Source organism: Ornithorhynchus anatinus, chromosome 16, assembly GCF_004115215.2.
Source record: "Ornithorhynchus anatinus isolate Pmale09 chromosome 16, mOrnAna1.pri.v4, whole genome shotgun sequence".
NCBI classification, from domain to species: domain Eukaryota; kingdom Metazoa; phylum Chordata; class Mammalia; order Monotremata; family Ornithorhynchidae; genus Ornithorhynchus; species Ornithorhynchus anatinus.
This window is the reverse complement of record NC_041743.1, coordinates 7,282,520-7,306,583: the sequence shown is the minus strand read 5'-3', so window position 1 is coordinate 7,306,583 and position 24,064 is coordinate 7,282,520. Positions and strand designations below refer to the sequence as shown.

Sequence of the window (24,064 nt, the reverse complement as noted above, 5' to 3'; positions counted from 1 at the left end):
CAAAAAAGAGAGGCGGGCGGGTAATGGATAGTTTTTGACAATCTGACGTTTGCTCATTTTATACCTGTGGGTAGTTAAATATTTGGCGATGTCAAATTTTCCAAGTTTTTACTCCGATGGAAATTTGTGAATGGCATGTACAAAATTTGGCAATCTTAAAAGCTCTGTTCCTGGGCCCAGTGGGGAAATGGGAGCTGCTGAATAGTATAAAGTTTCTGGTTAGTCAGGGCCAGAGCTGCCCAGGGAATTCCCCCAGGAGGGGGCAGTGACTAAATGGCCCACAATAGGTTAGGAAAGTCCTGAAATTTTGAGCCACGCAGCCACCCAAAACATAGCTGGTGGGACGGATTGTGGACCGCTTTTGGTGAAAGTGGTGGTGGTGGTGTTTGTGGCCATTGGGAAACCTGTTCCTGCCTCAGCCAGCGACCCGAGGTTGCAGTGCACATTCAGGCCTCTCTGTTCCTCGCCCTCTTCCATGTTCCCTGCCCCGGCTCCCTCCCGAATGTCACGGGGGAATCGACCTCGGCAGTCGCTCGGTCGCCAGGACTGGTGGCCGAGGAGCAGAAGGGAGGGCTGGGCTTCGGTCACAGTTCCTGCTGCCGGCCACAGGTCAGGCAGTAGCAGCAAACCGGGGAGTGAGGAGAAGTAGGATCTCCCCCATCTCTGTCTCATACAGGACCTCCCCATCGCGGTGGTAGCCCTTCCTCTGCCGTTGCTTTTGCTATCATCCCCATGGCTTCTACCTCTTGGCTCTCCTTCCTCCACCCTCATTATCCTGGTGTGTACCTGAAGTGCTTGCTTATGTCCTCAGCTCATTCATTCAGTCATATTTACAGAGTGTTTACTGTAAGCACTGTAGTAAGCGCTTGGGAGAGTACAACATAATAAACGGACACATTCCCTGCCCACGACGAGCAGGGGGTGATACCAGTTGACCAGATGTGACAGTCCTTGACCTCCCTAGGGCTCACAGTCTTAGCTAGAGCAGGTATTTCATCCCCATTTTACAGGCAAGGTACAAGAATGTTCAGTGATGTGCCTCGAAGATCACAAAGCAGGTCTGAGGATTAGAACTCGACTCCCATTCCCATGCTGTTTTCAGCAGGCTACGCTGCCTTCCTGTCTGTGTCATTCTTAGCACTTCTGAAGTTGTGATAAATATTATCAGTTAAAATGATTGTGTCTTCATCTCCAAGTCAGGGATCTTGGTTGGCAATGCTTGAGCAAAATTTAAAATCACCTCTTGTTTTAGGAGACAACACCAAGTTGTGGTTAATCGTTGGTAGTTGACAGAAGACCTAAAGTTGTGTAGAACCCAGAGGGATTGACCCACCCCTTTAGGGATGACACCCCGCCCCCAGAAGGCATTGGACCTCATGGGAGCAGTGTCAAAACTGAGGCCGGGTTTGAGGCTCATCCAGCGGATGAGTCAATACACTTTATCACCTTTGTCACCTTTGCCAACAGTGATGGGAAAGCAGGGTCACCCTTTTAGTTTTAATCTTAGTTTTTCCATTTCATTGCCCTTAATGTAATAGCCCTTAAGTTCCTTGCCTAGCGGTTTGCTTCGAGGTCATCATTTCTCTCCTATCAGTCAGCAGTGCCCTATGTATATTAAACGAAGCAAAAAGTGATTTCTGTTGCATACGGTCTCCTCCTTTTGAGAGGGTTGCACAGGTGCGATGCATTTTCTGTGTTTTAGCCAGCAGTCAGTATACTGTGCAAGAACCTAGTCCAGTTTAGTACCTTTTCTCCTCTTGGGAAATAAAACCAGTTCCATTTTTTTATCTGCAAACCATTAAGCAGCTCATAGCTGGGCACCTGATGGGTGTCTCTAAATGAGTTGGCATGGGTACATGTGGTGTACGCTCAGTACAAAGAGCAGCTGCAAGGTGAGTCTGAGATAGTCACATAGCGCCAGGCCTTACTGGGGTTGGACAGATCACTTATTCAACCAGTGGCACTTATTGAGCACCTACTGTGTGCAGAGTACTGTTCTAAGATGTGCTTTATAAGGACACTCTCTTGCCACTGAATTTGGTTTGGCCCATATTCCGGGACCAAGGGTCAGAACTTCTATCCATACGCTGTGGATACCATCACTATTTAATATTTGTGGTCCTCCCTTAGGCCTTGAGGTTGTCATAGCTCGTCTCATAGTTGAGTCTAATGCAGTTCTTCCTGTTAATTAGCTTTTTTGTTTTTTGGGTTTTTTTTTAAAATCAGGTTTCCTTGTTTGGAGCCACCTTCGCCAGAGAGCTATTTTTGCTCCAAGTTCTTGGATCAGTCAGTCCCATGGGGACACCAGTTTTTTAGCCTTGATACTTGTACTATTGGCTTTGGTGTTTCTAAAGAATCCATGCATTGGTGGCTTTGAGGTCTCCAGTGCAAATTACCACAAGAGGCTTTGAGCGTATGGATTTTAAGTAATGCTGATTTGTTGTTGAGCCATCTGTCTTATCCTTGGGTTTAGCTTCCCAAATTTAACTTTTTGAATAGTTGCGCAGCACTGGTGGTTCAGGGTCTCTGGGATTTCGTCCTAGTAATTGGGATCCAGAGTATATGGTTAGAAATGATTTCTGGTCCACAAATAGGTCACAGTCCAAAAGAAGGAAATTTGAGCAGGCAGGGAGAAAACATCAGACTAAATGAAGCCATTCAGCAGTAGTAACAATTAACAGGTCGTTTGTCCACCCCAGGCTCTTCACCTCTCTATTCTGGGCTGCTCTGCCCAATCTGCCACAATTTCCCATCCCAAATGTTTGGAATTTAGGCATCTGCCCACCATCCATTCTTGGAGAGAGCGGCAATTTCCTCCCATGACGTCCCGCAGGGTGATGGAGATGGCTGTTTAGCACTTAATGCTTTTTGGAGTTGGATCACTAGTTTATAGTTTTTCTTGCGTACTAGGTTTGCTGAAAGATTAAGTGTGAGAATAATTTTTAAGAACTGCTTAGGGTTTTCTTACCTGCCCAAGACGACTAGCGTAATTTGATTTCATGGAGAAAAAGTGGAGTGATTCATTTGTTATAATAATGAACAGTAATAGTAGACAAATAAATAATAGGTGCCAGAGATAGCTGATGGATTTATTCAATTTGACTTGTCAATTTGTCGGACAATAGGAATGGCCTAATAACAGCTATCATTACCTGCTAATACCCTGAAATTTTGTGAAAAAATATTGCTGAAAAATGATTATATACATATGGGTTAGAGAACTGGGCCATCAAACAAAATTGGGCATTAACCCGTAAGAGATATAGCCAAATCTAGTTTGGTCTTGGTCAGAGGCACTTTTTTGATTCTCAGAACTAGCTTTGTTCTCCGTTAGTTCACCCAATTGGATTTCTCCCATACCTGTTATAAATTGTGTTTAGAGAAATGGGGACCAAATGCTAGGACTCAACGTAGCAGCAGCCTCATCAGGGCCTCCTTAGAGACTAAAAGGATGATTAGTAAGTCTTCAAAGAAGGATGATCTAAGCACAGTAAGCGCTCAATAAATACTATTGAATAAATGAATGCCCATTTCATTTTCAAATTTAGCTGAATTTCGTCTTCAGTTCTATCAAGGCTTTTTAAGGTGACTCATCTTTAAAGCTTTGATTTTTTTAAAAAAATTTGTTCTCTGGGCACTTCATTCGATGACCTTTTCCTTCATAATTGTATTTACATGCTTACTATGTGACAGGCACTGTATTAAGCACTAAGGTAGACGCAGGTTAAGCAGGTTAGACACGGTCCATGTCCCACATGGCGCTCACAGTCTTAATCCCCATTTTGCAGATGAGGTAATTGAGGCCCAGAGAAGTTAAGGGACTTGCCCAAGGTCACACAGCAGACAAGTGGCAGAGCCAGGATTAGAGTCCAGGTCCTCTGACTCCCAGGCTTGTGCTTCTTCCACTAGGCCACGTCAGCCATTCGATATTAACGCCGTAGAACCAACCTTTCTCCAGAGAATGGTGTTTGAATCTCTGTTTGATTTACACCTTTTTCCCCTGACACTCCTTAGGAGGTCTAAAACTCCATGATCACATTAGGGAGGTTTGATCCAGGGGCTTGTCGGTTACCGTTGCCAATTTGTGATTGATTCCTATCCAGGAAATTGGCAGTAGATTTGCGAGGGCTTTTCTTCGTATTTCTCCAGAACATTATTTCTTGGCGTCCGCTCCGTGGTTTGAATCCAGGTTTTGCCTGAGTTGCGAAACCTGTTTACAAACTGAGGATAGGCCGAGTCGTCTTTCTGCGCCATTTTCCTGTGGAGCAGGCCACCAGCAGAAGGCCGGGAGGGTTCTGCTGCTCCCTGGTGGCTGGCTGCTGGACCACTGTAGACCCTGGAGCTCCGGGAGCCTTCATTCATCCTGCGTGTGCGGGCTTGGGGCCCTTTCACTTCCACATCGGCCAGTCTTTTGTAGTTCTGGACATCGGCTTTTCACAAAACAATCAGGCAATCGTGAGGCTCGAAGGAAAATGAGATGGAAAGATTTGACATGAAGATGGCAAAAGTGATAAGGCACACGCTAGGCTTTGGGGGTTTTTCCCACCTCTGCCTTTCAGGTGTCACCTTCGCACTAGGATTCGCTCTCTTTATTCACCGCTCCCTCGGGCCTACAGCGCTTCTGCCTGTATCCGTGATAGGTTTATATTAATATCTCTCTCCCCTTCTAGACTCTAAGCTCACTGGGGGCAGGGAACAGTTCTAACAAATTCTGTTATTGTACTCCCCTAACCACTTAGTACAGTGCTGTGCCCACAGTAATCACCCGATAAGTATAATTAAGTGATAGACTGATGAACAGTCACCCCCAAAAGATGGTGTGTGACCTAGAAGTTGTAGGATGTAATTTGAGCGAGCACGGGAACATTCTGAAGCATGAAGTCTATCCTAATGGGATAGCTGATGTATTCAGAGAAGAACAGTAGATGATCACTAAACTCATTTCAGTGTTGACTGAATAAGAGGATGTTCTATGGAAAATTTATGAGGATGACTAAAAGATCTTCAAGCCCTTTATTGTTTTCAGTTTCTACGATACCTTATGCACACTCCCAGACACATTTCTTTGGGCGCTACACCATAGCTAATAGGACCATCTTTGCTTCTCTGATGTAGAGCAGGTTATTATTTCTGTGACTTTTTTCCGTTGCAGTTCTGCTTTACATAGATGTTTTGGTTAACAATTGTATCATTCCCTAGCAAACGATGGGAGTTCATTACTCACTGCTTTTTCACTCTCAACATGGTGCAAGAATGGTCTCCTGTTAGGTCGTCTTACCCTTAGTGATGTGCCAAAGGTTGTATTTTGGAGGACAAGGTAGTGCATCTGTTGAGTATTTTTAGAGCCCCAGTCATTTCTATTTTCAAAATGCTTTTTAAAATCATCAGTAGGGCTACAGGGAAATGTTTTATTTTTGAAACGACAAAATTACCCAGTTTTCTCTGAGTATTGTCACAGGGCCCTGAACAGTTGCTGATGTTGAGTTACTCAGGCTGAAGCAGTTTTAGGGCAACAGGCATTCTGCTGTGACATGTTTGTTGAGTTCTGGAAGAACCTTGTGTTTGGGGACAATAATTTTATTATAATCACTGATGAAATGGGAATTAATAGGTTATGGGGTAGATAGTTCAGAGACGTTGCTGTGACTGACATTTTTCGGTCAGTTTTGGTGCCAATTTTGATGTTACTGCTGTGTTCAATGCTGTTAGAATGCTTTACACCTTTATTCCACATTGTTATTGCACTGTTAGATACCGCGGAGTCGCAAAAACAGCAGGTACTGTATGGTACAGGCGCAGACTGAGAAAGCAAGGCAGCAGCATCAATCAAGAGTATTTACTGAATGCTTACCAGATGCAGAGCACTGAATTCAGTGCCTGGGAGAGTAAAATACCACATAGTTGGTAGACACGTTCCCTGCCCACAAGAAGCTTAAAGTTTAGCAGGGGAGACCAACGTTTATGTGAATGAATGTTATAGATATGGACATAAGTGCTGAGGGTGGGGTGAATATCAAGTGTCCAAAGGGAACAGAAGCCTTGAACAGTTGCACCAAGTTGTGGATCATTTATCACCTGGACCAGTCTGATGTTGTAGTGAGATCTTTCATTAAGTTTTCTGTTGTGTGCGTGTGGTTTTTTTTTAATGGTATTTGTTTAACACTTACTGTGTGCCAGGCATTATAGTAAGCACTGGGGTAGATACAAGGTTGGATGCAGTCCATGTTCCACATGGGGCTCACGGTCTTAATTCCCATTTTACAGATAAGTTAACTGAGGCTCAGAGACGGTAAGTGACTTGTCCAAGGTCACACAGCAGACAAGTGATATAGCTGGGATTATATCCAAACTGTGAAAGAAACTGCATGTTATTACAGAACTGACTATGCATCCAAATTTAGAGTAACACAATTGAGGGACATATGCATCGCTCAAAATAGTTAATTCCCATTTCCTTCAGCAAACTGGCATGTATGTATTGAGAAATAATCCCAGTGTTTGTTTGGAGATGATTAACTTGTCTGCTGGATTTTAGTTCTTGAGAAATATCCACTACTTCCCCATTATAACCCACTGCTTGTCCCTGCACCTTTGATAGATTGCTAATAACAGAGATGCGTAGAAATACCAGAACACTTTGCCTTTGGGGAGCCCCATACCATCTGCCAGTATCTTATAAGGGGTGAAGTAACCACACAAGGTGTTCAGTGCTGGCTTCCTGTAACTCACGACGACAGTCGTAGCAGAATCGAACCTCTCCTTAAGGGAGCGTCCCTGATCTCTGTTCCCATAAGCCTATTTGATTGTATAAATAATCTTTTCTCTGATGCCTCCTGAAGTGAAATGTAGTGAAGCTCTCGGGGGAGCAGATTTATCCTGAAGGGCCATTTTTCTGCAGACCGCTGCAGGAACTATCAGTAGCCTTTGATTCCCCCTTTCTGTCCTCACGCTGTATACTATTTCTCTACCCTCAAGCTGAATAAAATGGATAAGCTTAGGAATGAAGCTGCTCTGGTTTCATTGGATTATTATGAGAGAGTGACAGAGAATTAGAAACGGAAGATCCTCTTGAGCTGAGATTTGCTTCTGTTAATCACTGTCAAACCCCAGAGCTTTGTATCTCCACACAGGGAAAGGATAACGGATAAGGAAGGAGTGATGACAGAGCCAAAAACTAATCATCATTGTAGTAGGTCATCACGAGTTCTCTCCGACGCCAATGCAGAACTGCCATCCTTTGTCACCACCACCTCCCTTTCTCCTCTGTTTCTTCCCCTTTTCCCTCGTCACATCTCCCCTTTCTGCTTTTTCCCTAGCCTTTCAAAGCCTCCTCTCCCAGTGCTGAGGCCCAGATTTGCCCTTCCTCTCAGAATGGAAGGCAGCACCCTGCTTGTTACCAGATCATGCTTTCTCAAAGGTTTTAATAGTTGTTCAAAATCCTGCTGTCCCATAGCAGAAAATGGTGAGTGCATGGAACCGGATACTGAAGGAAGCGGTGCAAGTAGAAATTACAGCTTCCAGAGGAGTCTGGGTACATTTGTAGATGAATATTTTATAATGAGTTACGAGAAGCAGTGTGGCTCAGTGGAAAGAGCGTGGGCTTTGGAGTCAGAGGTCATGAGTTCGAATCCCAGCTCTGCCACTTGTCAGCTGTGTGACTGTGGGCAAATCACTTAACTTCTCTATGCCTCAGTTCCCTCATCTGTAAAATGGGGATTAAGACTTTGAGCCCCATGTGGGACAACCTGATTCCCCTGTGTCTACCCCAGCGCTTAGAACAGTGCTCGGCACATAGTAAGCGCTTAACAAATACCAACATTATTATTATTATTATTAGAAGGAAAGCTAGGGATGTACCTGGGAAAAATTTAGGATATTAGTTAGTACATACCTAAATGTTGGGATGAATGTTAAGGCGGATGACACAGAGCACTGTACTGTTCTGTCTTCCAGTATTTTCTGCAGCCTGGTACTATACCAAATCCCTTGAAAGTTGTGTTGCTTTGCATCTTTGAAGCATTTCTTCTTCCTGCCCTTTTTGCACTTGCCCCGCTTTTGACACTGTGCAGCTGTGTGAATCAAGCTCTCCTGCCATCCTGTATCTTTGGCACATGAATAGCCCTGGAGAGCCCGGGTGACACAAGAAGACTTCAGAGCTAAGTTGGCTGAATACTTTGGTTTGGACTTGCCCTTTGATCTGAGGTGTAACTTGAGAGGACCCCAGAGAAACTGCATAAGAATGCTACCTCTCTCAAAGGTCCAATATGTAAATAGAAAGTTGGTCAACCAGTCAACCGGTGTTATTTATTGAGCACTTACTGTGTGCACAGCACTGTACTGAGTGCTTGAGAAAATACAGTACAGGTAGCAGACATGTTCTCTGCCTACAGAGAACATACAGTCTAGAAAGGGAGACCGGTATTAAAATAAATTACTGAGAGGGGAAATAGAGAATAAGGATATCTATATAAGTGCTTATACTCTACTCTTTCCCTTATATGTAATTTTGTTTTAATGTCTGTATAAGTATATGTACATAAGTGCTATAGTCGCCATGAATCGGCAGTGACTCATTGGCATTTGAAAGTAATAAGTGCTGGGGTGCTAATAGTAGTAATAATGTATTTATAAAGCACTTACTTTGTGCAGAGCATTGTGGTAGGTACTGGGAAAGAGCATACAGTTGGGAATTAGTACTATCACTGTCCTCTTGGTCCAGAGTTTCATGTCATGTTAACCTCATCCTTTGGCTGAAAGGCTTGCAAAAAGATGCTGCCTTTTTTGAGTGGATTTTGGCACAGTTTGGATTGTGGGTAGTGAATCAGGAAAGGCTTGCTCAAGGAGGTGAAGTATTGCAGGAGAGAAATATCCTGATATCCTCTCCTTAAGATGGAGAGGACTGTGTTCTGATGGGCTGTTGGGAGAGCCACTTCCAGGTGAGGAGTCCATTGCCATTTGTGGTTTTCATTCTATGCTTGTATGGGACCACCAGTAATATATCACATATGGTCAGAGATGAGTAGGGTAGCTGATATATTAATATTGAGGTCTGTTTCATTTCGCGTCCTCCTGGAAGTGAGTAGGCTGTGGCAGATTGTGACACTTAGAAAGTTGTGGCCTATGTGCTGTTTTTCCTGGGTGGAAGTGAACCTGGGGAATGGAAGCCTAGCCTTCCATGTTTTTTTCCTCCTCTCAAAACTCAGAGTGGTAACTTTCTCCATGGGGTCTGATTTCTGAGAAGTTTGTTGGGAATTCATTAAAATATAGAACCAAGGCCTTAAGAGCCAGAGGACCATCCTCTTCTGCCCATCCCGTGATCTTTCAAGTTTGCTGCTGCCCTAGGACATTGGAATAAAGATCATTGCTTCCCAGGTGACCACTGATCAGAGATTCTATTTTGAGTGCCAAGTATTTATATTGGAAGGGAGCATGGTGTCTAATTAAATGGAATTGAACTGATGAGTTACTACTGGGTCAGTTCTAATATCTCAAAGGACTTAAATATCTGAACTTCTTTATGAAACAGTAGTTCTCGGGAGCAGTTGAAATGAGGTTCATGGCAGGGTTTTTGAGAGACTTGTCAATCATTGAAGGAATTTTTATAAGCACAGCAGATCCTTTTTTTGATGGAGGTTATTAAATTCTATCACTGAATTTGAAGGATCATAAGTACATTGAAAATACGACATCACCACCTTAAGGTCAATCAGTCAATCACATTATTAAAAAAAAATAAGGCCCTGATTCATTTCTCAAATAGAAACTGGCCAAATTGCCTTGAAACTGAGTCATCTTGTATTGCTTGGTTTTCTTTGAGCCTTTCAAAATATATCATTGTTGCTTCTGCCTTGATACAACTTGGCACATAAAAGAAGTCCCATGCAAAGGAAGACCTCTGTTGTTGCTGCATAGTGAATCACACTGCTAAGATTTAAATTGAGACAGATCTTAGCACTGGATCTTTTATGAGTCTTGGAAAATGTCCACTTTGAAAGGGTAAGGGCAATTGGGATACAGGATTGAGAAGTGGACCAAGTGGATTTTTTGTTTGTTTTGTTTTTCTAAGTCTTCACCGTTGTAGAGTCTTTGTCCAGAATCTTCTAAAATTGCACTTCTGTTTAGCTGTGTGATTATTATGGTACTGTAGATATGTAGTTACATTTATTTAGAGAAGTTTCAAGGATTTCTGCCGATCCATTTATTTTGATGTGCTATGATTGAATTGAGTGGCCGGTTAGCTCAATGAACCATGGTTTCCTTGCTGAAATTAGTTAATTTATGGATGCAGTGGTGCCAACTTGGATTCGTCTAGAGATTTATTTTATCCTTTTATCCCCAGCAACTGGAGCAGATCCAGAAGGAGCTAAGTGTTCTGGAAGAGGATATTAAACGAGTGGAGGTGAGCAGTCCAGGCATTGTTGCATCTCCGGCAATTTTTCTTTTCCATCCAGCTGTCTGCCGTGCTGTAGGTTGCTGTATTATATTTATGGCATTGGCCTCGATAATGACGAAAACTGCAGATGTTACTCTTGCTTTTCTAATTTGTTCCAATACTTAATAGATACAGACTGCATTTGGGTGAAAAGAAGTGCCTGAAACCCATTTTTATGCTACCTAAATGCAATCGTAATATGCATTCATAATTTCCTTTACAGAGTCAAGATGGAAAGAAGCAATATATTTAATCCATTGGGTCTGAGTGCCTATTTTATAATCTATAGAAATATTAGTTTTTCATGTGTTTTTGTTGTGGAAGTCTACATTGGGTAGTTGGGGAGAGCTGCTTCTGGCACCCTTAATGGGCCATCATAACAGTAGCCCAAAGTGGAATGAGATTGAGAAGCCTTAAGTATCCTTTGTATGGAGCTCTACTCCCTTGCAAATCATTTTATAGATCATTGGTAGAAATATAAAAGTAAAAAGCCATCCTGTTAAGTGTAGGTCCTGGAAAAACATAGGCTCATTAGGTCAAAGGGACATTGGGAGGAATTGCACATGTTATGTTTGGGGATTGGAGGGGTGGGGCGGGGTTCTGTGTGTGTATGTGTTTGGGTGTGTGTGAGAGATTTCTTGCTCTTGACTACTAATTGGGCAGGTGTTTGTGTGTCTGTCTGTCTGTGTCTCCTCATTTCTTTCTCTTGACCACTCGTTGTAGCCACTTACTTCAGGCCTCCATTCACTACTGTGTTTTTCTAAGTAATGTCTCTTATGTAAAAATAATGAAACTGATAATTTTTGGAGTAATCAGCTGCCAGATTCATTATATCAGAATTTTTCTGCTTTGGTCTTCAGCTAAAGACCTGATTTTCTGAAGCAGAATTGTGTCTGTCACTTGATTTTATTGCCGTTCTCATGCTGTGTTGATTAGCCCAGTGTAGTTTAGCCAAATCAGATGGTATTTTTAATAATCTAGAATTCCATTCTTCCTTATAATACATTTTTAGTGGGAACTTCACCTAGTCTGTAGCTTATTAATTACATTTCAGACATACATATATAATAAAAATGAGGGTACTTTGTCAGAAAGGTTCACCTAAATTGTTTAAGTAAGAATGACTGTTGAAAAGGATATTTTCTGGCCTTTGGTGACCAGCCGGAAGAATTTACACTCTCATCAACCAGAAGGAAATCTTTCAATTAGGGAAATATTATTTTCCATAATAATAACCATAATAATACCTGATATACCATTTATTTTTCATTGTAAAAAAAGGCCATGGGCCATGCTGTCTCATTTTCCAAGTAGCAGTAAACTAAAGTGTTCTGTTCATATCAGTAGACTTTTATGAACAGTTAATGTTCCCAAATGTTCATGAGTTGAAAGGGGGAGCTTTTAAAAATTTTATGTGCCTGATGATTTGTTCATCACTCATAAAGTGTACCATGAAGTCTCTTGCTAAAATTAATAGCCTTGCATTTAGTAGTTTTTCAAATTAGGTGTATATTGGATGTTTTTATTAGTAATGACCCTGTTCACCATAGATTAGCTTTTATTGTTTGTGGGAAACTATATCCCTGAGGGAGAAACCCACTCCCCCTTTCCCTCCACCCTCATGCAAAAGTAATTCAATTGATCTCAGCTTGATAGTTTGTTCAAATAGGATGCAACTGTCTGGCAAAAAAACAGCTAAAAGACCTAGTGCTGGCCTAGTGGTAAATGTAGGAAATGAATAAATTTATTATTCCTTTCATGAATGGATTTTTCTGTGAAATTATTACATTAATTTCTGGGGTAGAAACTGGTGGCTGAGTCCTAATATAAACCTGGGGTGTGAGCACTTGGGAATTCTGTATAAGAATTTCTCCTTCTGAGGAACATGGCAGGCAAGGCATGTCTCAAATCCAAGGCAGTTGGTATTTAGAATTGAACATTTCAGTTTTTTGACTGTGTAATTATCCATCACTATTTAAGAGTATAGTTAGGGAGAAAGAGGAAAGGGGACCTGCAAGTTTTAAGTTCCTTGGGGAGAGAAAGAAAAACGATTGTGTAGAGTATTGTCCAGGACAGTATTCCAAATCTCCTTATTTACAAGGTGTCCTCTTGTATCTGTGTGTTCGTGTGTGTTTGTGTATGTAATTTGTAATTCATTTTCTTTGTGTTTTCAGGAAATGAGCGGCTTGTACTCCCCTGTCAGTGAGGATAGTACCGTGCCTCAGTTTGAAGCTCCCTCTCCATCACACAGGTATACAAGTTCAAGCTCTCGATTGCTCAGGATTTATTTTACAGAGCACACATGTGGTACTTTTCCTTGGGAGGCCTTTGCACGCAGTGTACGAAACCCCAGAGAAAGTACTTCTAGGTAAGATTTAAAAATAAGATTCAGATGGCCCATCTGTTTTCGTAGTGTGCTGTATGTTCATGCCAGGAACAGTTAGGGAAAAGTAGACTGTGGTGTGGTGGATCCACAGCTGGATTAAAGGTCTAGTCCTGACGGATGTTTGAAGCCTTCGGAGGTTTAAAATGTCAAGCGGATGACCTTCAGAATCCACAGAAAGCCCCCAGTGGTGGAAACGAAAGGTTAAATCGAAAAACCTCATCTGGGTTTTAAGCATTACGCGGTTAATTGTTACTGTGCTCACAAATGTGAGAAGTGGGTCAAAGAAAATGATTGACACAACCCGGGGCTGTAGTTGCCGAACAAAATCCGGACCGGTGTCTGGAGTGGTCCGGTCCGGGCTGGAGGAGCCTGCAGGCCTGCGGAGTGCTTCGCACTTGCCCAAGCCAGGCCCTGGCCAAGCAGCCAAAAGGTCAGATTGAGCTGGCCCCCAAATTCCAAATTCCAATCCACACCCAGAGAGCTGCTCACGAATGGGGTAGGCAGGGGGCTTAACACTGTTGATTACCAGTCCCAGAAGACCCTTGGGATTATAGAATTAACTGTGGATCCTTCCCTGACTTCTGACCCTGTTATAAACCCATCAGATCCACAGGCCAAGACATTGCTGTTTTCCCATGCCAGTTACATCGTCAGATTTTATAAATGTAATCGCCTCATTGACTGCTCACCACACTATGCCTGAAGTGCCTTTGCCTTATTTGAGGGATGGTATGATGTCTTTACTTTGAGGACTTTGGATTATAGTTAAGTCTGAGTGGACCTTTTTGTGTACTAAAGGAATTCATTTTATAGTTGAAGCTTAAATTGCTATACTCTGCACCTCCTGTCATAAACAAAATCCTATGACACCCAGCTTCCAGCCTTTTCTAATAAATAGAAGAGCAAAAGTATTGAAGCACTCTGGGCTAGAGGAAGGAGCATGGCCCTGAGACCTAGGCACTATCCTGGCTCTGCCACTTGCCTGCTGGGTGACCTGGGGCAAATCATTTAACTTCTCTGAGCCTCAGTTTTCTCCTTTACAAACTGGGGATAAAATACCTGTGCCCTCTCTCTCTTAGACTTTAACGCCCCCCCCCCCCCCCCAATAGTACAGGAGCTATGTCACAGATGTCCACTCTGTGGCATTAGCTTAGCCCCCATAGTGTTTCTAGTAGGAAGGATCACACAACTAGCCCACCCCACCTTTGGATTTAAAAATGAAAATGATTTTCCAGGTGGGGATGGAGGCCTCGTAGGGGTCAGTTTCTCTGCAGCAAGAGCAGGAACTAAGTACAGGCTGGTGGCGGCGTGGCGCATAGGGAGTGGGGACCTGGGCCAAGCTGAGATCCTCTTGGTGTCCACGGGTGTTGGGATCTCCGGGGTATGCTGGGTCCAAAGCCGGCGGGAAGTCGGGCCACAGCTTCCACAGCAGCATAATTTCTGTGATGCCTTGGGATGTACAAGTGGGTCGGGGAGAGCCCTCAGGGCCGGGGTGGGAGAAAGCTGTTCATTTCCAGCGCGGGTGCCTGGTCAGGATCAGAGGTAAGGCAGTAAGTACTTCCTCTTCCTTCCCCTCCATCTCCCTCCTTACCTATCTTCCTCTCTCTACCGTTCCCTCCCTCCCTCTCTCTCCATTACATCCTCCCCTGCCCTCAATGCCCTGTTCCCTTACAGTGCCTTTGGCAGTATAAAAAATTCATAAGATTCGGCAGTTGAGGCAAAAGAGATAACTGCATTAGTCACTGTTCACATTAAGCATGACAACACAACAGCAGACAACCTTTATGTGGGCACAACATGACCTGGACATTGGGTCCTGCAGTAGGACCCACACATCTACTCATGGATGAACCTCACCATCTACAGTGCTTTCTGATATGAGCGATAGTTTTACATGCACATTGTCATCATCAACATTTTGGAAATTGGGAATATAATTGCTTGATCCTTTGTCTTCAAATAAGGGAAAAATCTTTCAGTAGATGGCTATTCTGTCAAATTCTTCATTGTCAGGTCAGTCTTCAGAGACTAAAGGAAATTTGTTTTGAAAGTTTTTTAAGAGAATGCATCATTGGTTTGGAATCTTCTGGTTATCATAAATTGGATTTAGTTTATAATCCAAAAAAGCCAAGTTTCATTAAATGAGTGGTTTAAGAGGAAAAAGATACTCTTCGTAAATTCAAGTTATAGGTTTTTAATTTTCTCCCCAACATTTCCTCACTCATCCTTTTTAGGTGAGAAACATTAAATTTAGATTCCTAATATTTCTTTTTAGAAACATGATTTGAATTATGCATCTAACTGAGATTTGCTTGTGACTGACTCTGGATTATCTCTTTAATTAGGAAAGGTAGAGTGTATAAATTAAATTCTCATTTTAGCTATTAACTTTTGTTATGTATTTGGTTTAACATTTAAGGAGCAGAATGAACAGATTGGAGTTTGACTTTTCATTTGTTTAACTCCCCTCTAGAAGATTGCGCATACCTCAGCAAATTGTCCCAGAGGAGAAGCGTAGCAGCGGGGAGAATCAAGGAGTCTAGATAAATAGGGACCTGGTTAATTCCATCTCTGGAAGAAAGTGTTGGCTGACCTGAGAGAGAATCTTTCTTTTAAATCTCTTCAAAGCACAGCCATAACATCATCTGAAGAATTTGTATATATTTTTTCCCCTGGATCTAAATTCATAAATTATAAAAGCACTTTCCCATTCTGTCTTGGTGGTGAATAGCTCAGACTGCTTCATCAACTTACTCCTTTCTTCTACATATCTTTATATGGGCTTTGCCTTTCTTGGGTTTAATCCACAATAAGCCAAATTTCATCATTTGTACTCTTTGTCTCTTGGATAAATTTATTTTTCACTTAAATTGTTCACTGTGGCTTTATGGTGTTGAGAGAGACTGTTAGCCAGCTTTGGGATTTTGCTTGTTGATCTCCCATTTCGTATTCTTTAAGTTGCCTCCTTTGTATTTATTCTGCTCTTAGAGCCCATTTCTGATTTTTTTTTTCTCCTTTTGGGAGAGAGGGCAGTGAATGGCATGTCAGATTTGACTTACAGTTTGCTGAGTTTCCTAATAGAAACTGACCCTGTGTAACAAAAACCTTTCCACTACCTTCGTTTTTACATTCAATGACAATTTAAACCTTTCTCTTTAAAAATATACAAATTGCAATCTAATATTTCAGCTCCTTGGGATGATAAAGTCACCTAGCCACCAATCCACTCATCAGGGGCTTTCCCATCACACTGTTAGAGTTGGAGGGAGATCAGACCTATCATTCTTAGTCCTCTGCACTAAGAAATACCCTTTTAGAAACTTTGCCAGTATTGCTTCTTCCAAAGGCAGTTAAACAGTAGATCCAGGGATGTCTCATCTCCCAGAACTTTTTACATCACATTTACTTTTTTCTTTTGCCAACAGTTAAGTTTTTCCCCTAAGGAAACTCCCCTCAAAGGAAAACCTCTTCTTGAAAATTCCATCCTCAATTGCCTCCTTTTTTTCAAAAAACCTGCTTCATAGAGGAGTCTCCCAGTAGCAGATGTCAAAGAAAGAACAAAAATTAGGACCATAAGACTCTGCATACTACTCATCTCCTTCCTAACTCTCTGTGAAATGAGAAGCTGTGTCTTTATTCTGGCAGAAATTTTTTAGAAAGAGCCTTTGCTTTTCATTGTGCACTTGGTAGAAATCACATTGATCTACCCCAAACCCAAGGATGATATTAGCCAAGGTCCCCTCCATACCCTTTTTAAAAAAAACACCCTGTCTATCATCTTTAGAGGCTAGGTCTGCCAACCTGGCTATAGGGGGACACGTCCATCAACCAGGAGAACATCATTAGAGAAGCAGTATAGTCTAGTGAATAGAGCCTGGGCCTGGGAGCCCAGCTCTGCCATTTGTCTGCTGTGTGACCGTGGGCAAGTTACTTCGCTTCTCTGTGCCTCATTTCCCTCATCTGTAAAATGGCGATTAAAACTGTGAGCCCCATATGAGACATTGACTGCGTCCAACCCAATTTGCTTGTATACACCCCAGTACTTAATACAGTGCCTGGCACGTAGGAGGCACTGAACAAATACCAAAATTACTATTATTCATTAGGAACATTATTCATTGGTGAAAGTGACGTGGTTTCACTAAGAGTAAGGCACCCTGACAGGTAAATATAAGCCAACTCTTGGCATTTCATTGGATCCAAGAAACACACCATCTTTGACCCAAAAAACAATACATGATGCAAATAGTCAAGACAGGTCAAAATACAAAACACATATCACAGCTGTACAGTGTCCTTTCTTCATTAGGTAATCAAAGGAAAGAGACTTGGAAGTCAGGTTAGGAAGGTTGATAAAAGCCTACAGTGACCTGATTAACTAGGTAATGGTTCTGTCTAAAGTCCTGAAGGTATTTAGTTTGGACAGTCTTTATTTTGTGGTCAGAACAGTCACATTCACTATGACACCACACATCCCACACTCAGCCAGGGTATTTCCAGAATCTCCTGAGGAGTATCCCTCATGGGAACATATCTAAATGTACAAAGGCGGGCCAGTTTTTCATTTTGAGCTTGGGGGTGAAGTTGGGTTGCAGCATTGACTGGGTATGGCTTTGGGGGCAGGGTGAAAAAACAGGAAGGAGATGCACAGACAGAGGAAGTAGAGGAGGCAAGGGAGAGAAAAGAGGTAACTTGAGATTGTGTCCTTCTAGCAAGGTAGAGAAAAGTAAGAGGTAACTTGAGATTGTGTCCTTCTACTGTGACCAATTCCTTCACGTAGGTTCTCAACCCTGAAGTTCTCTACAGGACCAAGATCGGTCGCTCATTCTCAGGAGGGCACCCTGTCATCGTCGTCACTCTCCCAGGTGCCAAGTACACTACTTGGTCCACAGCAGGGATAACCACCCAATGAGTTCACTTTGCCTGCTGTGAGCCACCATCTCATCCTCCTCCTTTTCTTCCCAAGACACTAATTGGCCGATCATCATTAGGCCACAGGGCAGGAGGCTGCTGTGGCAGCTAGACACGAAGCCCGGAGCTGGTGAGCCATTCCTGGGGCACTTCCTGCCTGTGACGGCCATCCATGCATGCTCCATGCAACTTGGGAGTCGCCCTCTCTCCCTGCTCTGGGCCCAAGGGAAAGAGCCGTCCCCTGCCCGCCCCACCCCCACCCGGCCTTGTGCGTAGCCACCAGCACCCGGGCTGGAGTCGACTCTTGTCTCCTGATGCTCAAGGTGGTCAGCCACCTGCCCTCTCTTTCAGTGCTGTTCCTGCTCCCTGCTGATGGCCACAGCCAGTCGGAAGTGCTCGAGGCAGCCCAACCCTGTAGGTACCAAGGCAGGTGGTGAGAGCCACCTCAGCTTGACCCACCGCCCATAAAAGACAATGGGAGCCCCATGTCTCCCCGGATTTGTTTGTCAGAATGACACAACTTGGTATGGGAAGCTAATGGCTGAATTGAGGTGGCAATTGAAAAGTATGAAAATGCAGATTTTACACATAGCTGCAGAGTGTCCTATTAGAATGTAAAACACCATGCTTCTAATCCATGAATTTCTTGCAGTGAAATAAATCCATAGTATCAGTTAGGTAAATTTCATTAATTCAGATAGCATTTTATTTATGATTTGTTTATCTATGGTTTGAATTTTATTGCCTGTATGTTTAGTTTGTGGATTACAGGCTGACTCAGCACCCCTTTATGCTTTTAGACTGAATAATCTACTCGATTAATTTATTCTTTCAATTAGTGAGGGTAGATGCTTCTATTAGTCACCAAATTAATATTAATCAAACCTTTGTAAATAGGAGCCTAATCTGAAATTACCAGCAAGCCAGTTTTTACCAAATAAAAAAAAAATCATTGGTCTCAGTGAAGCTGCAGATTTAATATAGATATAGGTTGTGTTTGGAATTGCCTTGCTATTTGTCTTCCGAATAGGAATCACATCTGCACTTCCAGAAGCCAAATTAAAGCCCCAAAGAATGGCTAGCTGAATGAGACTAGATGTTCTAAGTCTACTTGTGTTCTGCTAATTGCTTTTGTACCTGTCGCTAACAGCTGCATATTTTTCATTATGTTTTTCAGTCATGCGTCTTGTTCCTCCTGTCACTGGCAGAAACTCTCGGTGTTAGCTTCATTGTTCGGGCTGCCCTTATCCTGATTAAAATTCATTGTTCCTGAAAGGACCTGAAGTACCACATACATTTTTCTGTCCAACAGCCTTGTAGAAAATGCCTTTTCCTCTTGTCTACTGGTCCTCTTTTTACTGTTGAACTTTTATGTCCCCCATCAATTCCTGTTAATTTGACAAAGCCAAAAAAAACACTAAGCATTTCTTTTTGTCCCTTTTATCCCAACATCCCACCAAGTTACATAGGCCCAGAGATTGTACAGATTTGGAAATGTGATCTTTGGAAAAATTGTGACTTCATCCGAGTCATAAACACCTAACCTAGAAGATTAAAACTGTGGTCTTCCCATTCTTGATCCAGTGCTCTCTTCGTTAAACTGTGCTACCTCTTGTTTGTTCTTGTTTCTTGGCGCATGCTGTAATAAAAAAAAAACTAGGTGAAAATGATTTTTTATGCATCGTGTGCAGATATGCCCTCTCTATTGGCTGCAGGCATGTTTCCTAGCCTACTGTCCCATGATGAGATATTTCATATTAAAAATCTTAAAGATTCTGGATGTGGAATGCTGTACGATCCCAGTCAGTATAAGCACTGTTCTAATCCTCTCTCAGGGTTAGATCCTTGATCACAGTGATATGTGTTTTTGGTTTTCTAATTACATGTGTTTTGAAAGTTATGTGGCACCCCCCACCCCCACAGCTGTCTTCCAAGAGGCCTTCTCCGACTGAGCCCTCATTTCCTCTTCTCCCACTCCCTTCGATATCGCTCTTGCAATTGGATTTTTCCCTCCTTTCACCCTTCGCTCAGCCCCGCAGCATCTGTGTACCTGTCCATAATGTGTTTATTTGTAGTAATGTCTGTCTCCCCCCTCTAGATGGGAAGCTCACTGGGATAGGGACCTTCTCCACCAACTCTGTTAAATTATACTCTCCCAAGTGTGTAGTACAGTGCTCTACACACAGTAAGATTGAGATGATTGATTGAGATGATGGCGCAATAGTCCCACTATACAAACAGGATTGTCACCATCACTGCTCAGCATTCTTGCCAGGGAGTTCTGAATCAGAAGATCTGGGAAGTTATCTAGCCTTAGAGATCGTTCTGTTCTGTTGGCCTCTAAATGTGCACATCCACATGTAGGTTTAAAAACGTATTTTTTTTTCAAGTGTTGATAAGATTGAAATCAGGTAGTGTAAAGGAACAGAGTGCTCTTGAAAGTCTGCCAATTTAGGAGTTGTTCTGGTTCACCAGTCCCTGGTTGCCAGAAGTCTAGGCTGACAGCGGTATTCCAGTAAATGTCAGTACGGTTGATGGGTAGCAGGAAGGATGAGCATTATGACTGTTTCAACATCTGCTAACCCAAAAATAAACTCCAATAGAAGAGCATCATTTTCACATATTAACCTTTGCATACTTGGGAACTTACTTTGAAACTCCACTAGAAGTGAAAATAGAAGCAGATGAAATAAAGATCACATAATTAGAAAAAAGTGGTATTTTCCTTTTTTAAATCTCTGGGTGACTATTTTAAAAGTCCAGGTATGTTGTTGTTTTTTGAAGCGTGCTGAAATTTTTAGCATACGTGGCTCTTTCTCTTTCACCATTTTACTGTTCTTTTGGAAGAAATGAATCTGGAGGAGGAACTTATGGGGAAAGAGTGGCAGAAACTATTGAGGCCTAGAGGATGTTAAAGGATGTTAGAGGATGGTGGGAAATAAACTAAGGAGCCAGAAGGGTGATACAGTTATTCAGATGCAAAAGTGGGAATAGGAGGTAATGAGAAGTGCAGTTGCTGCATTCACTCACAAACTTCTGTTTTTCAAAATAAATCAAGGATAATTCATTTATATATAAAAATGAAATCACAACAAAAAAGATTCTGTAGGTGGTGGTCCAGTCTTGCAAATAATTACTGTTCCTATTACCAGCGTGCCTACAAATATCGCAAGTGTAGGCAGTATTTGCTTCCCCTTCTGACAGCAGCTGTGGTGGCGGAATTGGTTGAGCTCAAACATCTTCTCTCCTTGTGCCCTGCCTCCTTTCGCTCCTTGCATCCTCCACCATCGCCTTCCCTCCATCCTCCCCTTCCCTCCCCTTTCCACACCTTTCTCTGTACAAATCTTTTTAAAATCACTCTCCTCACGTTGTGGGAATAGAGGGGCTATAGAGCAATGCAAGTGGGGAGTGTTTCTACCTTTTGATTTTTCAGATGGTTTTTCTGGGCACCCAGGTGTGTCATGAGTACTTGTGGGGATGTTTTTATTGTCTGAAAGGAACCATCTTATAGTCTTATAAGATGACTATATTTTGGATGTATCGTAAACTGCTAGGTAACGCATGTTCCTGCTTCTGCATAATAAATCTTAATGTTTCCAATGTATGTAGCGTATTTTAAAAACTTAGATTGTGGCAGTAGGGGTGGGAGGATATCAGGCAATGACAAAATATGGTCTTATTTTGTTGTATTGATTGATGAAGCCAAATTTCTGTCTTCCCTGCAGTAGTATTATTGATTCTACGGAATATAGCCAACCTCCAGGATTCAGTGGCAGCTCTCAGGTAAGGTCATGCCCCTAAATCTGTTTCCTTTGGGGAGGGAGACTGTAGGAATGGCAGACGTAGGGGGACTCTATTCCTCTGCTTAGCTCCAACCTTTACTCTCGGGTACTCACTGATTTGATCATAGGATAGTTTTTTCACCTTCGAGTAGTTAATACCCTCAGGCGGGATAATACTTAACTAGTACCAGAAAAAAATGGATGAGCATAATCTCAAAGTCAGCATATAAACTTGTTTACAGCAAACCCATGATTCCTCAATTGCACAATATTATAAAATCAATGCTAATCCTAAAAGTTAGCCGAGAAAATGGCCGTCACAGGGAAATAAGTGGGGATATTGGTGCAAAGCCATATTGGGAGGGTGTGTTCATGTTCATGTTTGAAGAAGCAGCGTGGCGCAGTGGAAAGAGCACGGGCTTTGGAGTCAGGGCTCATGAGTTCGAATCCCAGCTCTGCCACTTGTCAGCTGTGTGACTGTGGGCAAGTCACTTAACTTCTCTGCGCCTCAGTTCCCTCATCTGTAAAATGGGGATTAAGACTGTGAGCCCCACGTGGGACAACCTGATTCCCCTGTGTTTACCCCAGCGCTTAGAACAGTGCTCTGCACATAGTAAGCGCTTAACAAATACCAACATTATTATTATTATTATTATGTTTTTTGCCAATTCAGACTGGTCTCCCTTTTGGTCTAAATTAGAGAAGCAGTGTTGCATAGTGGATAGAGCATGGACCTAGGAGTCAGAGAGACCTGGGTTCTAAACCCAGCTCTGCCACTTGTCTGCTGTGTGACCTCAAGCAAGTCACTTCTGCATCTAATAATAATAACAGTAATTGTGGTGTTTGTTAACCTGTTATTGTGTGCCAGGCATTGTACTAAGCACTGGGGTGATACAAGCAAATTGGTTTGGACATAGTCCCTGTCCCATGTGGGACTCACACTCTAAATCCCCATTTTCCAGATGAGGTAACTGGGGCCCAGAGAAGTGACGTGACTTGCCCAAGGTCACCTCATCTGGAAACTGGGGGCTAAGACCACAAGTGCTGTGTGGGACGTGCACTGTATCCAATCCTCATTAGCTTGTATCTACCCCAGTCTTAGTAGAGTGCTTGGGACACAGTCAGAACTTAACAAATACCATTAAAAAGAAGTAGGGAGATTTTATTGTATATAGGGTATTAGAAAAATGAGTTGAAGAAGATGAGTGGATTGTGTTCGGGTGATCAGAGAATAATTGTGGTTAATTAGAGAAAGCTTCCCAAAGGCAGTGCTCTTTGGCTGCCATTTCCTGCAGATGTGGAGGCATTGTGGCTGGTAAGAATAGGAAAGTATTGAGCATCTTGCTGTGGGCAGATCCCTGTAAGGAACATAATACAACTAAAGTAAATGACATAGTTTCTGCCCTTGATTTTTCCAGTCTAAACCCATATCTAGTAAAAATCTATTTCCTATTTGAGTAGCCACTCAATAAATGCTATCAGAGCTTAGTTGAGAGAAGAGAGGGGGAATTAATTGCGGATGAGGCTGGCTTGGCTGTGATGGATTGCTGAACTGCCCTGGCAGAATCAGCTAACAGCCTTGACAAGCGGCAGAGATTTTAACTAGCAGCTGGTGGTCATAGTAAAAAAAAAATTTGTCAATCCAGAAAAAGGTGTACCTTGCTAGTTAAAGCTACATTTACTTTGCAAGACTACTAGCAGGAAAGAATTGTTGAGAAGTGAGTATTTCTAATTGCTCTGTCATGTTATGGTCTTCTGCGCCAGGCAAGAGATTTGAAAGTCAAAAAGAAAAAAAAGAAAAAAACCCAAAACCCTGAACTGCAACTGTCAGGAAAATCCCCAGTTGTCCTCCTGTCGCTTTATAGCTACATATCTCCAGTTCCTTTTCTTCCACTTATCTAGAGGGCCAGTCTGATGTTTCAGGTGTCATCATAGAGAAAATTCTCTTCTGATTGTTTTGTCTTCTTTTTTTTTTTAAGGAATCACAGGGAACATTTTGCTGCAATAAAATTATATAAGCATTGAATTGATTACTAGGCTAGACTGTTTTCCAGAGGAATTTTTTTGAAGGGCTTCATGAATTCTTTCCTCCTTCATGGTTTTAACCTATTGGACAGAGGTTGAATTGTCTTTCCCTCAGAGCAGACATTGAAATTCTCTTTGATGGTTAGTTAATTTCTGAATTAAGAAATGACGTTTTCCTTTCCATTTTGAATGCCTGAGGTTAGGCACGGATGGTATCTTCATGCTTCAGAGTTGGAAGGATTCTTTTAGAGAGGCTCAAGTTGTGCCACATCTCCCCACTCCAGTCACTTCACTCTGCTGCCTGGATCCTTTTTCTGAAAAAAACAAAAACTGTTCCATTCACTTCTCCCCACTCCTTAAAAACATCCAGTGTTTGTCCACCCACCTCTGCATCAAACACAAACTCCTTGCCATTGGTTTTATTGCACGCAGTCAGCTCTCCCCCTCATTGATTTCCTACTTCACCTCAGCCTGTACACTTCACTCCTCCTCTGCCAACCTACTTGCCTATGTTGTTGCTGACCCCTT

General features: G+C 42.5%; 1 protein-coding gene across 1 annotated transcript in view; it reads left to right on the top strand.

Annotated features, from left to right (window-relative positions):
• COP1 (COP1 E3 ubiquitin ligase) overlaps positions 1–24,064 on the top strand; it is a 173,446-nt gene that overhangs the window by 46,074 nt on the left and 103,308 nt on the right. The window contains exons 10-12 of the mRNA XM_039914350.1: positions 10,340–10,399; positions 12,607–12,800; positions 21,455–21,512. Of these exons, the coding sequence (XP_039770284.1) occupies positions 10,340–10,399; positions 12,607–12,800; positions 21,455–21,512 (312 nt within the window). The remainder of the gene's footprint in view (positions 1–10,339; positions 10,400–12,606; positions 12,801–21,454; positions 21,513–24,064) is intronic.